This window comes from Capra hircus, chromosome 22, assembly GCF_001704415.2.
Source record: "Capra hircus breed San Clemente chromosome 22, ASM170441v1, whole genome shotgun sequence".
Classification (NCBI taxonomy): Eukaryota; Metazoa; Chordata; class Mammalia; order Artiodactyla; family Bovidae; genus Capra; species Capra hircus.
In genome coordinates, this window is record NC_030829.1 from 11647717 (window position 1) to 11664107 (window position 16391).

Genomic DNA, 16391 nt, shown 5'->3' on the forward strand with positions numbered 1-16391 from the left:
TCAAACTCATGTCCATTGAGTCGATGATGCCATCCAACCATTTCATCCTCTGTTGTCCCCTTCTCCTCTTGCCTTTTATCTTTCCCAGCATCAGGGTTTTTCCAATGAGTTCTTCGCATGAGGTGGCCAAAGCATTGGAGTTTCAGCTTCAGCATCAGTCCTTCCAATGAATATTCAGGACTGATCTCCTTTAGAATGGACTGGTTGGATCTCCTTGCAGTCCAAGGGACTCTGAAGAGTCTTTTCCAACCCCACAGTTCAAAAGCATCAATTCTTTGGCGCTCAGCTTTCTTTATAGTCCAGCTCTCACATCCATATATGACTACCAGAAAAACCAGTAGCTTTGACAAGACGAACTTTGTTGGCAAAGTAATGTCTCTGCTTTTTAATATGCTGTCTAGGTTGGTCATAGACCTTGCTAAGAGAAGAAAATGTAGGCTAATATCTTTGTAGAAAATGTCAGAAAGTAGCTTTGTGGCTTGAAGGTGGGGAAACACTTCTTAAACAAAATCAATATAGAGAAAAACTGACAGATTTTATTACATTCAAATTAAATTTTTCCAGTCCATGAAGGGCAAGATGGACAAAGTTAGCAGATAAATGACATAGAGGGAGAAGATATTTGCAATACCTAAGACCAATTTGGAACTTACATCTTAAAATATAAGAAACTCCTGCAAATCCTTAAAAAAAGACAAAAATTCCCAATTTGAAAAATGGGCAAAGGGAATAAGCAGGGGATTCACTGAATGTCAGGAAATCCTAAATGGCTGGTGAGTGTATATGAAGAGAAGCTCAAAATCATCAATAATGAGAGAAATGCAAATTATAGCAATAATGAGAAACCACTCCTCACCTATTACACTGCCAAAATCAAAAAGGATATAAATGCCAGGTAATATATATAGGATGGAGAAGTTCAGGTACCCTTGGGCATTCCAGGTGGGAGTGTAGACCAGTATAGTGATTCTCAGAAGTAATCCAGTACTCTGATCACACGAGTTATGCACACATAGTATAAATCCTACTCTTGGATATTACCCACCCCCCCAAAAAAAAAAAATTCCCCCCAGAGGTCCACAGAACCATGGATGAGGAGGTTTCAACCTGTGCTACTTGCAACAGTGGGGAACTGGAGTCCACCCCAGTGTCCCTCAGGGGCAGCTTGAGCAGCAAAACCTGGGGTCAGTACACTAATGAACACAAAAGAACTGTTACAAGCAACCAAGCAGATGAGGGGTTCCCACACACTGTGCACTTCATGGCATCCTTCAGAATCTGAGTTTTGTCACGTGCTTCTTGGCCAAAAGAAGAGATTAATGGTTCTGTTTAGTAAGGATCAATAGTTAGACCCAAACGGCTTCATATATACCTGTGTCCTAACAACTTAAAAGCTCTTCAAAGAAATTAGTGCATATAAGTAGGGAGAGAAAATGATTTCATTTCCTTCTTAAACAAGCATAATTATTCACTAAGGGGATGTGTGTGCCTGTTGGGTGTTGCACAACTCTTGAAAGATTAGGATCAGACTGAAAACCGCTGCCCTTAGTTTTGCACTTTAATTTTCCTGCAGTGCTTGTTTATCACCATGACTGCTTAATCACCGCGATTTGCTGATCACTATGACACAGGTTTGCAAAGATATGCCTTATCCTAGAAAAGAATCTAGCAAATCCAGTGTAAGAACCGTTGACTGCCCAGCAGTCAACAGTCAACCACTCACCAGTGCCCTTAGAGACTGACAAAGGTTGAGATGAGTATGCCCGTCTTTCCCTCCAAAAGTAAAACTACCCCACTGCACCCCTGTGGGTTCCCTGCACCTTCCCAGAGCACCTGGGTGCACAGTTTGGGAACCAGAGAATACATATAACTATGAGTAAACTGTAAAAACAGTGCTGAATTTTAAAAAGTACTTCAAAACTAATGCCTAGGGAGTTTCCTGGTGGTCCAGGGATTGGGGCTCTTCGCTTTTACTGCCGACAGCGCGGATTCAGTCCCTGGGTCCATTGCCCTGTGCCCCCTAACGCAGCACCATGAGTGGACAGGGCTCCAGTACCTGAGAGAGACGAACTTGAAGGTCCCAGGCCCCGGGCTCTCAGAGAGACGGGTGGGAACAAGCCGGCCTAAGGATGAATCCTCTGGTCCAGGCGTCCTCCAGGGGAAGGCAGGCCGCGATAAGGCCGGGTCTGCGCAGGGAGCCCATTTGGATGGAGGCGGGCGAGGTGGGGTTGGAGGGAGGGAGCTGCCGGTCGCCCAGGTGAGAAAAGCACCTGATGCCGAGCAGCGGCGCGTCCCCACCTCGCTCGCCCGCAGGTGGCGCCAGAGCGCAAGGCGGCGGGGGCCCCGGGTCCGGGAGTTCGGCCGGGCGGGGCGAGGGGCGGGCCCGGCGTGTCTGCGCGTTGGAGCGCGGCGACAGTCCGGCCGCGGGAAGGACTGACGGAACCGCGCGCCGCCGGATCCTCCGCGGCCATGGCCGAGCGCGCCGCTCGCCGCTGCTGCCTGGGCTGGGACTTCAGCACGCAGCAGGTATCGGCGCGGGCCCCGGGGCGGGCTGGCGGGGACCCCGGCGCCCGGAACCCTGGGCCGCGCTGCGAGCGCTTCTCTCTCGGGCTTCCCCGGGGACCCGGCACCTCCGCCAGGCCTGTACCCCGGCTCTCCCAGAGAGGGGGCCCTCCACCCCGACTCCTTCAAGGGATCCGCGGGCACGCGGCGGGGAGATGCCCGGGAACCTCAAAGGCTCGCGCGCCGTCTTGAGCACAGGTTGCCAGGGACCCGAAGGAACTCGGCTGCTTTAAACAGAGAGGGCCAGACAGACGGGGAGACACGCAGGCGGAGCCAGTGACCGGGAACCAGATCACCGCTTGAACCTTTTTTTTTTTTTAAGTGAAATGGGCACGATGTACACCTGAACTTTGTTCCGCCTGTGACAGCCCTTGGATGGCACCAGCGTGCCCAGGTCAACGTGCCTGACTGTGCTGCTCCCTGAGTCAGGCACTCAGGCAAGGAGAGTCAAGATTTGCTTTCCAGTTTGGGGTATCAAGGGGCTCCTTCTCCTTAACTTAGGACATGGTCGCAGTTAAAGACAAACCCCTCTCCACAGATGGGTCAGGGGAGCAAGGCTGTGGTCTATCCCTGACCAGAAACTCCTGGGGGGGACCTTGGATAAGTCAGGTTGTCTTGCTAGGCCTGTTTCTGCATCTGTCCAGTAAAGGAGTTGTACCCTGGAGTTTGGAATCTGCTCCACTGGGACATGTATCTCTGGTCCTTGATCATGGCCTTTGGGAACAAACCGGGGACCTTGCCTCGTCTCTTAGAGCCCTGCAGGCGTGGACACCCCAGAGACATCTCCAAACCCTGCCTCCCATTCCTTCTCCTCTAGGACTTTCTCAGACCTTCTTGCCTGCCATAGGAACCAGCTCATCTATGAACATCTACTTCTAGAGGATTTTGGCTTTGGCTGTTTGGGAGGGCAGAAATTCCGAGTGTTTCGGGGTGTTTCTGTTTAGCCCCTCCACTTCTTCATTTTACTAAGTCTTTGGATATGTCGTCAGATGAGGCCTCTTACCCAGATAATTGCCACGATGCAAGGATGCACCGCAGCCTCAAGGAGGTCTCCAGGCTGAACCACTTCTAGGGGGCTGGTCTTCACCTGATGATGTTCATATCCCCGGACCAGTATAGAAGCTGAGGAAAAGTCTATCCATTATTTTTACTATTTTACCTTCCAGGTAAAAGTTGTTGCTGTTGATGCAGAGCTGAGTGTCTTCTATGAGGACAGTGTGCAGTTTGACAGAGACCTTGTAGAGTTTGGGTATGTACCTAGGGTGCCTGTGTGTGGGGGGGGTGGTTTTGGGGTCCACCCTAAACCCTTTTTTTGGGCCCCACTGCATGGCCCTTGTGGGATGGTTGTTCCCTGACCAGGGATCGAACCTGTGCTCCTTGCAGTGGAAGCATGGAGTCCTAACCACTGGGCTGCCAAGGAATTACAACTTTTTATATTTATAAACCACACTATTCTGGTTTCCTCAAATTGCGAGAAGGGCGACCTTGACACATCACTCAACATCTTTATTTTGTGCCTGGAATGCACTCTCCTGCATTCTTTCTGAATTCTGCACGTGGCTTCATATATGTAGTAGGTATCAGTAGAGACTCACTTTGTACCAAGCACTGTGCTGCATGCTGGGATTTGATGGTGAAGCAGAGAGTCATGGTTCTTGCTCTCTCAGTTCTTCACATTTAGTGGGGAAGATTGATATCAGGCAAAGACTGATTGATTAGCAAAAAACACAAAAGAATGTTTTTTTAATAAACTCAGAAAAGGCCTCTGACGGAAAGGATCTCACTTCTTTAAGTACTTATTGTAAAGAAATATGATCTAGATTTGGAAGAGTAGGTTAGAGAATGTTTCTAAGGAGATAGTGCTTAAGCCAGGATCTGAATGAGGGGGGTTAGCCAGGTGATAGATGGTAGAGAGCTTTCCAGGCAGAAAGAATAGCATGTGCAAAGGCCCTGTGGCAAGGAGCACTGCTCATTCATGGAACTGAAGAAGGCTGAGTGGCTAGGGAGCAGAGAGGGTGGGGTGGGCCATATAAGCCATGGAATGGAGTCTGTCTTTATCTTAAAAGCTATGGTTGCCCACTGTAGGGCTGTAGGGATTGGGGGAGGGGACAGTGTGAGATGGTTGTTTTTGTTTTTTAAAAAGATCTCTCTGGGTGCAGTGGGAAAGCAGATAGGATGTGGCCAAAGTACATGTTGGGAAACCACTGAGGAGGTTTTCCAAAGATTATCCGGATGAGAAATGATATTGATTGGATGAGAGAGAGCTGGGTGGTAAAATTGGCAGGTCTTGGTACAGAATTTATTATGAGATATGAGAGTGAGGCTTCTGGCTGGCCTCCGGGGTGGACAGTAGACTGTGAAAGAGAATTGGTTTCTGGGAAAAAGATCATGATTTTAGATTTTTGTATTAGTTTGGTAGGACTTCCAGACAAAATCCCATAGACTGGGTGGTTTAAACAACAAGACTTTTTGAAAGATTAAGTAACACTGGCTGCGTTGAGTCTCTGTGGCTGCGAGAAGGCTTTCTCTCGTGGCGGGGAGTGGGGGTTGCTCTCTAGTTTGAGTGTGTGGCTTCTCGTTGGGCTGACTTCTCTTGTGGGGCACAGGCGCTAGAGGCCAGGCTCAGTAGTTGGGATACATGGCCTTAGTTGCCCCAAGGCGTGTGGAATTTTCCTGGACCGAGGGTTGAACCTGTGTCCGCTGCATTGGCACTGGATTCTTAATGACTGGACCACGAGGGCAATCCAAACAAGACACATTATGTTCTTACTCTTCTGGAGTCTGGAAGTCCAAGTTCAAAGTGCTGGCAGGGTTGGTTTCCTCTGAGATCTTTCTCACTGCTTTCCAGATGGCTGCCTTCTTTGCTGCCTCTCACGTGGCCATCCTTCTGTGTGAGTGCACCCCTGGCATCTCCTGGTTATTTATGCCGTTATCTTTTATAAGGACATCAACCATACTGGATTAGGGCCCACCCTGATGACTTCTTCGTAACTTAATTATCTCTTTAAAGGTACTATCTCCAAACACAGTCACATTGTAAGGTACTGGGGCTTAGGACACGGTGAACCTTGAAGGACACAATTCAGTTCATAACCGTTGTGGATCTGTAGATTTTGAGGTGGCTTGGAGTGGTCCTGGTGGAAGTGTCCCTCCGTGTCTATTTCAGATAGCACTTCTTCCTTGAAGCCTTCCCTTCTGGCCTCTCCGTCTCACTGCCCATCACCTTCTGTTGCCATCTGTTTCTTCCCCAGCTGATGTGTCTCCTTTGAGCTGAGGTTGGAGGCTGTCTTGCTTTCATATTTTATATTACTACAGGCCACCCCTCTTAGAGTTTTGGTAGTTTGTATCTTTCAAGGAATTGGTGTGTTTCATCTAGCCTATCAGATTTGTGGCCATAGAATTGTTCCTAATATTCCTCTATTGTCTTCCGATGTCTGTGAGATCAGTAGTGAAGACCCTTCTCTCATTTCTGATGTTGGTAATTTACGTCTTCTCTCTCTTTTTTTTTCTTGATTAGCTTGACTAGAGGTTTACCAGTTGACCTTTCCATAGGATCAGCTTTTGGTTTCTTTGATTTTTCTCTTTTCATTTTCGTTGACTCGTGCTCTGCTGCTGCTGCTGCTGCTAAGTTGCTTCAGTCGTGTCCAACTCTGTACGACCCCATAGATGGCAGCCCACCAGGCTCCTTCGTCCCTGGGATTCTCCAGGCAAGAACACTGGAGTGGGTTGCCATTTCCTTCTCCAGTGCATGAAAGTGAAAAGTGAAAGTGAAGTCGCTCAGTTGTGTCCGACTCTTTGCGACCCCATGGACTGCAACCCACCAGGCTCCTCTGTCCATGGGATTTTCCAGACAAGAGCACTGGAGTGGGGTGCCATTGCCTTCTCCGACTTGTGGTCTAATTTTTATTAAATTTATTATTTCTTCTCTTCTGCATGGATTATTGTTGCCATATTTGAGTTTTTGTTTTTTATGTCATTGAATATTTCAGTCTCTTTCTGTTGCTTCTTGATTTTGACTCATCGTTTAAAAGGCCTCCTCACTCCAAAATTAGGAAGTGGACTTGGAAGGGCTTCTCATCCAACCCCAAACTTTCCCAACCCTTTTATGCCCACTGCTCCAAGTGACAGCATTGCAGGGTGAACACCTTATATTTAGAAGGCTTGTTTTTGCTGGTGCTTTCGGAGAATTGCCACCTCTGAGCCACACTGGGCAATTTCCGTGCCTTCTCTCTCCATTTTGCCCATCATCTTCCCTGTTCAATCTAGAGTTCCCCCACAAGGCTGGGGGCGGGGTGCTTCTCCTTCTGCGGGAGGGATCCCGGATCTGCCATTGCCGGGCCCCCACCTGAGGCTCTGTCCCACATTATCTCTTCTGCTTGTAGGACTCAGGGTGGAGTTCATGTTCACAAGGATGGCCTGACAGTGACCTCTCCGGTCCTGATGTGGGTCCAGGTAAGACAGGGATTCCTGTCCCTCTCTTATCCCAGCCTGTCTCACCAGCAGACTTGGAAATTTGCTCAGAAGCCTGAAGGTGGCAGCTCATGAGAGCCCCTGTTGAGACCAGGTCCTCCTGGGCAGGTGGAGTCTGCACGATCCAGGGCCAGCCTCGGTCTTAGCTGGTGGCAGGACTTCTGAGCTGAAGAGACTCACAGAGGGGCTTCCAGGTGCTGAAACCAGAGCAGCTGGAAAGTCCTGCCATCTTTAAAATGCCACAGAGCAGACCTTTCCCAAACATTCCACTTTCAGACCTGGTGTCTTCCTGTGTACCCTGAGATCCAAACATGGCCCTTACATTCTCCTCTTAGCACTCAGTCCCCAGGCCCTTCAACTCCAGTGGCAGGGGCCCTCAGCATGGTGACTTGTGACCTGCCCATTCGGGCTTAGATCCATCCCAAGCCAGGCCTGCCTCTCAGGACCAGTGAGGAAGGAAGATGCCTGTTGCCAGAGCTGCATTACCTGTGAGGCCACAGGACTAGGGTGTGGACAGCACAGGCAGGTGTGATAGGAGCCGAGGGCTCTCTCATGGACCACAGGGGACCTGGGACCCTGGAACCAGGGGTCAGACAAAGGTAGCAACTGAATGTCCTCTGCCCACGGGTTTTTCAGTTCTCGGATGCTTAGCTGTGCTGCATGGCGTAGGGGATCTAGTTCGCTGACTGGGATTGAACCCAGGGCCCCCTGCACTGGGAGCTCAGAGTCTTAGCCACTGGACCACCAGCAAAGTATGTGGAGCCTTGTTCTGATGGGAGCTTCAACTTTGCTCTTTGCTTCTCCATTGCAGTGAAGTCATATCAGTAATATGGTGGACTGAAAATGCAGATAAAAGAAACAAAAATTTGAGCCACCTGGTTTCGGCTCTTCCTGAATACTTGCGTGCATGCTCAGTCCTGTCCAACTCTTTGCAACCCCGTGGATGGTAGCCTACCAGGCTCCCCTGTCCATGGAATTTCCCAGGCAAGAATACTGGAGTGGGTTGCCATTTCCTCCTCCAGGGGATCTTTTCAACTTAAGGGATTGAACCGGCATCTCCTGCATTGACAGGTGGATTCTTTACCACTGAGCCACCTGAGAGGCCCTTCTGAATGTTTGGAAGTCACCAGTTGGAGAGGCAAACTTTGAGGATTGCTGGTTTCTGATTCCATTTGTTTAAAATATTTTTAGCATAGCTCACCTTTTTATTTGGTTGATGCCTACTCATTTAATTGATGTACTCTGCTTCCAAACCCTGAGTCATCGGTTCCTTCTTTATCTCCACTGACAGGGCAGGCACTGAAAATCCAGGCTTGGGCATTAGCCTGATTCCATGGTTCAGGACAGTCATGGTGGGTCCTGTGTTTCTTTTCAGGCTTTGGATATCATCTTGGAGAAGATGAAGGCTTCAGGCTTTGACTTCTCTCAAGTCCTCGCCTTGTCTGGGGCGGGCCAGGTTTGTTTGCTGCAGCCTCTGTTCACATCATGAGGGGCGTCTGTCTTGGGTGGTGCTGTGGGTGCTGAGGTGTTGCTAAGTCACTTCAGTCGTGTCCGACTCTGTGCGACCCCATAGACGGCAGCCCACCAGACTCCCCCATCCCTGGGATTCTCCAGGCAAGCACACTGGAGTGGGTTGCCATTTCCTTCTCCAGTGCGTGAAAGTGAAAAGTGGAAGTGAAGTCTCTCAGTCATGTCCGACTCTTAGCGACCCCATGGACTGCCGCTTTCCAGGCCCCTCTGCCCATGGGATTTCCAGGCAGGAGCACTGGAGTGGGCGCCATCGGCTCCCCTCAAAGGACGGTGCACATCCTTGAGAGTCACTGCGCAAGTTCCGTCGCAGTGAAAATCCCTATAGCTGTTTCACCTTGGAGGATGAAACACAGGATTCGAGACAGTTCGTACAGTTAAATGTACAGAAGAGGACACTGGGTGAGGAGGAACTGGATCCAGGTCCTCCAAAGGGATGGAGGAAGAATGTGACATGAATTTATTATGACTGTTTGAAGGTACACAATGGCTTTCCTCTTTTCCGGAAGTAAAAATAAAGTCAGAAAAAACTATAGTAGTGTGGTAATGACAAAGAACATTGGACACCTAGTGTATGCCAGGTGCGGTGCTGAACATCTTACATGCACTAAATTAGTCTTCATAGCAGTCGTACCAGGAGGTATCATGCAGTGGTTAGCACAGGGGCCTCCAGGTTTGATCCCTAGCCCTGCCATTTGCAAGCAGTGACCTGGGGCACATTGTCCAGCTTTCTGGTGCCTCCATACTCTAATCTGCTGTGAGGTCAATGTGAATGTTAAATAGATAGGACAGTGCAAAAAACCCTCCAAGTTTTAGCTACTGTTTTTATTATCATTGCCATTTACATGGGGAAACGGAGGCACAGAGAGGCGATGTCACTTGTTGAAGGTCACCTAGCTGCTAGGAGGGGGAGTGAGGATTCCCGTCCAGTGTTATCCTGAGTCACTCTGCCCCATGCTGGTTTAGCGTGTCTTCACATCCTCATTAGAGAGCACTCACCAACTCTTCCGAAGGTGCCTCTTCCCCTGACCTATTGAAGCGTATTGATTGTGTCCTCGTTCCACTAAACAGAGTCCCTGGTGGTCTCAGCTGCCTCCCGCACCTGGACCCCCTCTCCCTCCCACACGCCCCCTCTGCCCCCTTGGCCACGTGTCCCAGGAGCGCCTCAAGCTTGCCATTTCTCTGACTGGGCGCTCCGTCTTGCCCCAGGTGCCCTCCTTCGGTGCCCTTTCTCAGGGAGTTGTCCCTCCCCACCTGGGACCACAACCCAAGTGTCAGCCTCGATTCCCCCGTCCTCCTGCCCCCGCATTCCAGGGGGCCCCCTAATCCTGCTCATTTCTCCCTGACTCTTGAATCTGCCACCTCTTCTCCAGCGCCACCTCTGTGGCCCCAGGCCTGGTACCCAATGTGTTTCTCTGGGCCTCTGTTCCACTTCCCTGCCTCCAGCCTACCTTCTCCAGGGCTCTCACAGGCCCTTTCATCCATTCGATTCTGGCCATCCAGAGTTCTCACCAGCCCAAGATAAAACCCAACCAAGGGGTAGGCTGCCACCTCCCCATCCAGTCCCTTCTTCCCCCACCCCAGCCTCAGGTTCCTTCCCTGCACATGCCAGCCACTCTCAACTGCAGTTACTCTCTTCATGGCGCACCCCTGCACCCAACTCTGGGACCCTTTCCTAGTTACCGCATCCACTTCTACGCATGCGTACCCCCAGCAGGCTAGACTCCTCCCCGGCGTTTCCACAGCCCTGCCACTGCACTTCATAGGGTTTTTTTGGCTGCGTCCGTGTTGTAGCACGTGGGATCTTTTGTGGCAGCGCAAACTCTCTAGCTGTGGCAGAGAGTGGGCTTAGTTGCTCCGTGGTATGCGGGATCTCAGTTCCCTGACCAGGGATCGAACCCATGTCCCCTGCATTGCACAGTGGACTCTTAACCACTGGACCACCAGGGAAATCCCTTAGTAGAGTTTTGTGATTGTCCACTTGTGTCTTTTCCCCTGGAAACTCCAGTATCCTTTAGAATAGGGACGGTACTACCCTAGTCATCTGTCCCATCCTGGCGTGATCTAGGTGATCAGTTAGTGTTTGTTGACTGAATAGTGGTAAATGAATAAATGAGTGAGTGTCAGATAATATTCTGAGCAATATATTTAAATACATTTTTGCAAAGGCACCAAAATCTAGACCAATAATTGTTTGTTCCTCCATGTTTTGAGGTGGATAGGGCAGAGTTCCTCCTCATCTTATAGAAATGAAAACCAAGTCTCATAAAGGTGATGAGCTCTGTGACTTAGAAGTACCGGTGTGGACTTAAGAGTCCAGTTCTTTGGCGTGTAGTCTGGGGTCCTTCCGGTCTCCAGGAGGCTGATACGGGCTTGGGTTTTCCCTTGGCAGCAACATGGAAGCGTGTACTGGAAGACTGGGGCCAGCCAGGTGCTGACAAGCCTGTCACCGGACCTTCTGTTGCATGAGCAGCTACAGGTGACTGTGGCTGGGTTGTGGGAGGCTGAGAAACTTCTACGGGAGGTGGTAGGGAAGAAGGGCTCCGAGCCCTGTAGGTCCTGAAGCCTAGGGCTTTTGGGCATCGTCAGGGGTGTGGGAAGATGGCTGAGCAGCAGTCCTGTGAGCGTGGTCTGCCATGCACATCCCTGTAGTTGGAACAAAGGCTTGAGTGCACACAGCCCTCATCACGTGGGTCCCTTGCAGTCCAGCACGACTCTGGCAAGCTCCCTACTCAGAAAACTAGGGGACCTAGTGCCTCCCAGTGGTGCTGGTAATGTAGGCTCTGGCTTCTTTTCTCTCAAGCTCCACATGCCCGGGCCAGCCTGCCCTTGGCTACAGCTCTGGCCCTCCGCCACCCCCTTCCTATCTCTCCTGTTGCCTGTGGTGCTCAGGTACGCTCGCCAGAATCTTCTACCTAGAGCTTTCTGGGGAAAGAGCCCCCCCACCCAGGCCAGACCAAGGTTTGGACATGAATGGCTTACCCACGGGTCTTCCAAGGTCATGTCCAGGGGAGAGACATCCACTTCATCCCTGCTGTGCTGGGCAGTGTGGCCGCCGGTGCCAGGATGGTCCCCAGGGTCAGCAGGCGGAGCTCACGCCTGTGCTCCTTCTTTCCAGGCCTGTTTCTCCATCAGCAACTGCCCGGTGTGGATGGACTCCAGCACCGCAGCCCAGTGCCGCCAGCTGGAGGCCGCCGTGGGCGGGGCCCAGGCTCTCAGCCGCCTCACCGGCTCCCGGGCTTACGAGGTGGGAGCACCCGCTGTGATCTGGGGACGGGCTGGTCTAGGAGGAAGACCTGAATGCCGGCCCTGGTCCCTTCTCCCTGGGGGTCTGGGAGGACACGCTGGTGACCTGCCCCTATGGGACTCCTGGGAGGCCGTGTGGCTGCTGCCCCGTGGAGCCAGGCCAGGGCACTCTGACCCGTGGTTCTGAACTAGGCCCTCTGCACTGCCCGTCCAGTGAGGGCAGGCCTGCTGCTGCTGCGCCCAGGTCAGAGCTCTGCTGTGTCTGTGGCTGATAATGGCACCTCGATCTCAGCCTCTCTAACTTGGAGATACAAAGAGCACTTACATTTTGGGTAGTTTTGAAGCCGAAAGGAGTCAGTGCTTACAGGCACTTGGTGTAGCTCCTGGGAAAGTAAAAAAAAAAAATTTGAGTACCTCTTTCTTGTTGGCTTCAGCCACAGTCCCACCCCCTCCCACGGGGTGGCTGCTGTTGGCTCAGCCAGGCTCATGCCACCCTCCCTGGAGTGGAGGTTCGGGGAATAAGACCAACCCTATTTGGGCCACCTGAGGTAGGAAGGATGTGGGTTAGGAAAATACGTGAGTCCCCTGCATGGGTGCCTTCAGTCAGAACAGACATCCTGCCACATGAGAAGCGAGATTATTACTAAGGGTGTTCAACAGACATCAGACATTTCCAGATTTCAGAAACCTTCTTAAGCGCTTATTCAGAGCCTGCTATGCTGACTCTGTGAGTACTTTATGGACTTGATCATTCTACAAAGGATATGGGTTTTTAAGTACTTGCACTCTTTTTCCAGCGATTTACAGGAAACCAGATTGCAAAGATTTACCAGCAGAACCCCGAGGCCTACTCACACACAGAGGTTGGTTAAACATTCCTCTTTGATTATAAGTCAGGGTCGAATTCTTTCTATAATTTTGCATAAATATACATCTCATGTACATGGGCTAAAAACCTTGATGAGCAGACATTAAAAATGATATGTATTCAGTTTGCTTTTATTCTCATTGTCAGGCTTTTTCCAAAGAAGAGGGAAAGAATGGAATTATAGGAAAGAAAAGTCAGGGACTCTCCTGACTAGAAGGGCTGAGGTCAGGGTCAGAGTGGGAGCAGGGGGCCTGGTGTCTTCCGAGGACTACCTGGGTAGATCTGGGTGCCCTTCATCTCTGTCTCCTCAATTTCCTCGGCTTCCCTGGTGGGTCAGGCAGAAAAGAATCTGCCTGCGGTGCAGGAGACCTGGGTTCGATCCCTGAATCAGGAAGATCCCCTGGAGAAGGAAATGACAACCCACTCCAGTATTCTTGCCTGGAGAATCCCAAGGACAGAGGAGCCTGGTGGGCTATAGTCCATGGGGTTGCATAGGGTTGGACCCAACTGAGTGACTAACACTTTTACTTTTGGGCTCAGTATCCTATCGTTGATGCAGGATGCCTAACAGGCGCTTGATAGGCGTGGAGTCTCTGTTTTCTTAGGAAATTTGTAAACCTGGACCAGTGTGTCTAGAGTGTGTGGCCCTTCAACCAGAATCTGTATCCCTGGAACCCAGGTTCCATTCCTTGAGCCACAGTTGCCGAAAGCCGGAACTTAATGCCACCTGAGAAGCAGCTCAACGGCCTGGCTAGTGAGACTCATCTCTAAGTAATTAGAAAATGATCAGCTTGTGTTAAACCATACTGCTTTTTTAATCTTAACATGCAGTTTACTCTTTAGTGAGTCAAGGTTCCAGATTATTCTGCAGTGTTAGCCATTAATGAAGGTTTTGAGTGGAGGGGATGATAAAACTTCTCTAGAGTCTGTGTGTAGAACAGAGGTAGTCTGACTGTGAACAGGAGGTGATGGCATTCTCTCCCGTGGTCCAAGTGCCTGTGATTCCCGTGTGGAAGCACAGACCCTCAGAGTGACATTGAAATCAACTATCAGTTCCTCCCATTCATGTTTGGGGTCTCTGGCTTCCAAAGGGGACGGCTTCCACTTCTACTCATTCTGAACCCCTGAAACTGTCTTGGTTGGTTCTGGATTCTGTGGCCATACATCTACTTCCTCTGTGAATAAAAGTCATAGAAATGGAGGAAGGAATCAGGGCGCCACATTCCCCGGCATATGGATTCCAGTGAAAACTGCCTTCCCTCAGGGTGGCTTCTTCTTAGGTTTTGTTATTGCTGTTTGGCTGTACTGCGAGGCTTGTGGGATCCTTAGTTCCCTGACCAGGGATTGAACCCAGGCCCCCAGCAGGGAAAGCCTGGAATCCTTACCACTAGACCACCAGGGAATGCCTTTTTTCCCCTTGTCATTGTTGAACCTGCCCGTTCTATGACTTGTCAGAAACTGCGGAGTGAGGGGCTTTCCTAAGGGGTCACCGCTTGGTGTCCCGGCCACTCCAAATGCCCTGCGAGACTGAGGCACCCCCTGTCCTCTCACTGCTGGGGCATCTTGCTCAAAGTTTCTACTTCCCTCCCCAACTTAACACTCTTGTCCAGTTGTGTGTGTGTCCCAAGTAGTCGGTTGTTCATGAAAGTGAGTCATAGATCTCACGGTATCTTTCTCTTTTGCAGAGAATCTCCTTGGTCAGTAGTTTCGCTGCTTCTCTCTTCCTTGGGTCTTACTCCCCTGTTGACTACAGTGATGGTAAGTCTTCAGAGTCCAGCGCTGGGCCTGTCCAGCAGGTGTGCGGCAGCATGAACCTTACCCAGTCTTCCGTCCCTACTGTCTGTTGCCAAGAAGGGAGGGTATTAGTTATCTTTTGCGGGTAACAAATGACCCCAGTGCTTTGCAGCTGAGGGCCATCAATGCTTATTATCTCACAGAGTTTCTGAAAGTCAGGAATCAGGGAGTGGCTTGACTGGATGCTTCTGGCTCTGGGTCTCTGAGGAAGTGGCAGTCAAGCTGGCCTCCAGCATTATGCAGAGACATTACTTTGCCAACTAAGGTCTGTCTAGTCAAGGCTATGGTTTTTCCTGTGGTCATGTATGGATGTGAGAGTTGGACTGTGAGGAAAGCTGAGCGCTGAAGAATTGATGCTTTTGAACTGTGGTGCTGGAGAAGACTCTTGAGAGTCCCTCGGACTGCAAGGAGATCCAACCAATCCATTCTGAAGGAGATCAGCCCTGGGATTTCTTTGGAAGGAATGATGCTAAAGCTGAAACTCCAGTACTTTGGCCACCTCATGTGAAGAGTTGACTCATTGGAAAAGACTCTGATGCTGGGAGGGATTGGGGGCAGGAGGAGAATAAGATGACAGAGGATGAGATGGCGGGATGGCATCACTGACTCGATGGATGTGAGTCTGAGTGAACTGCAGGAGTTGGTGATGGACAGGGAGGCCTGGCGTGCTGCGATTCATGGGTCGCAAAGAGTCGGACACGACTGAGCGACCGAACTGAAAGGCTTGACTGTGGTTGGAGGATCCTCTTCCAGGCCACACATGTGGCTGTTGGCTGGAGGCCTCAGTTCCTTGTCCTAAGCCCCCCAACACCACCATATGGGAGCTAGATTTCACCCCAAGGGAAGGGAAAGAGAGACAGCAGCCAAGCAGAAGCTGCAGAGTCTTTTACATGCTAGTCTTGGGAATGACGTGGATCACTCTTACCCTGTCCCTGGGCACACAGACCTCCAGGTACCAGAAGAAGGGACCACACGTGGTGTGGACACTAGGACTGGGGGATGAACAGGCACCGTCTTGTAGCCTGGCTCCCTCAGGAGTTATATTTTGAAGTTCTTGTTCACATTTGGAGAACCCAGGAGAGTGATGAGCTTCTGGAATCAAAACTCTGACAAAAATAAATGCAGATGATGCCATTGAGGAAGGAGAGCTGGGAGGAGCTTGCCGAAGGAGCTCTGGGTTGAGGCTAGAGCAGAAGGAGGGACCAAGGAGGGAGGAGGAGGCAGAGCAAGAGCCCAGGCCTGGGAGAGTGACCTCAGGAGACCCCGGGACACTCCCAGGCGCTGGGAGTTCTGCTGAAGTGTGTGAGTGTCATTGTGTGCCAGACGCTAGTTTGGTTTGCAAGGAGAGAGAGTAAAGTGATGAAGGAGTGGTCCCCAAGCTTTGCTCACAATCTGGAGAAGAAAAGCTTCCTCCTGCACAGGAGCCCAGCTCCTTGGAACTCAGGCCAGCAGAGTGCTACAGATGGAGCAGCCTGTTCCCACCGATGTTCTCCACACTCAGCAGGGCTGCTGAGCGCTGCCGGAGAAAGTTCCATCGCTGCTGTGGACATTGCTGAGCTTCACCCTCAGCTGGGCCTCCACCCATTCCCCTCACTGTCACCTTAGAAGTCACCTACTAATTTACCAGTTGTCTAACCCTCTGACATGGGGACAGGGCTCCAGCAGCACCCAGCCCACTGGTCTGACGCCTCCTGGGCCCCAGGAAGGGGGCCATCCACCTGTGCTCTGGATTCTCCCCACTCTCCATCCTCAGGAGAAGTAGATTCTTTTAGGGAAATTTTAGCTGATCACCAGGGCTTCCCTGTTGGCTCAGATGGTATAGAATCTGCCTGCACTGCAGGAGACTGACCTGGGTTTGATCCCTGGGTCAGGAAGATCCCGTGGAGAATGGTACGGCTCCCCACTGCATTAATCTTGCCTGGAG

The 16391-nt window shown here is 50.9% G+C and overlaps 1 protein-coding gene across 1 annotated transcript in view; it reads left to right on the plus strand.

Moving 5' to 3' along the window:
- The window catches only part of XYLB (xylulokinase), a 41187-nt gene continuing 27189 nt past the window's right edge, over window positions 2394-16391 (plus strand). Inside the window, exons 1-8 of the mRNA XM_018067179.1 lie at window positions 2394-2526; window positions 3729-3811; window positions 6945-7014; window positions 8408-8488; window positions 10952-11038; window positions 11678-11806; window positions 12603-12668; window positions 14359-14431. Of these exons, the coding sequence (XP_017922668.1) occupies window positions 2470-2526; window positions 3729-3811; window positions 6945-7014; window positions 8408-8488; window positions 10952-11038; window positions 11678-11806; window positions 12603-12668; window positions 14359-14431 (646 nt within the window). The 5' untranslated portion in view covers window positions 2394-2469. The remainder of the gene's footprint in view (window positions 2527-3728; window positions 3812-6944; window positions 7015-8407; window positions 8489-10951; window positions 11039-11677; window positions 11807-12602; window positions 12669-14358; window positions 14432-16391) is intronic.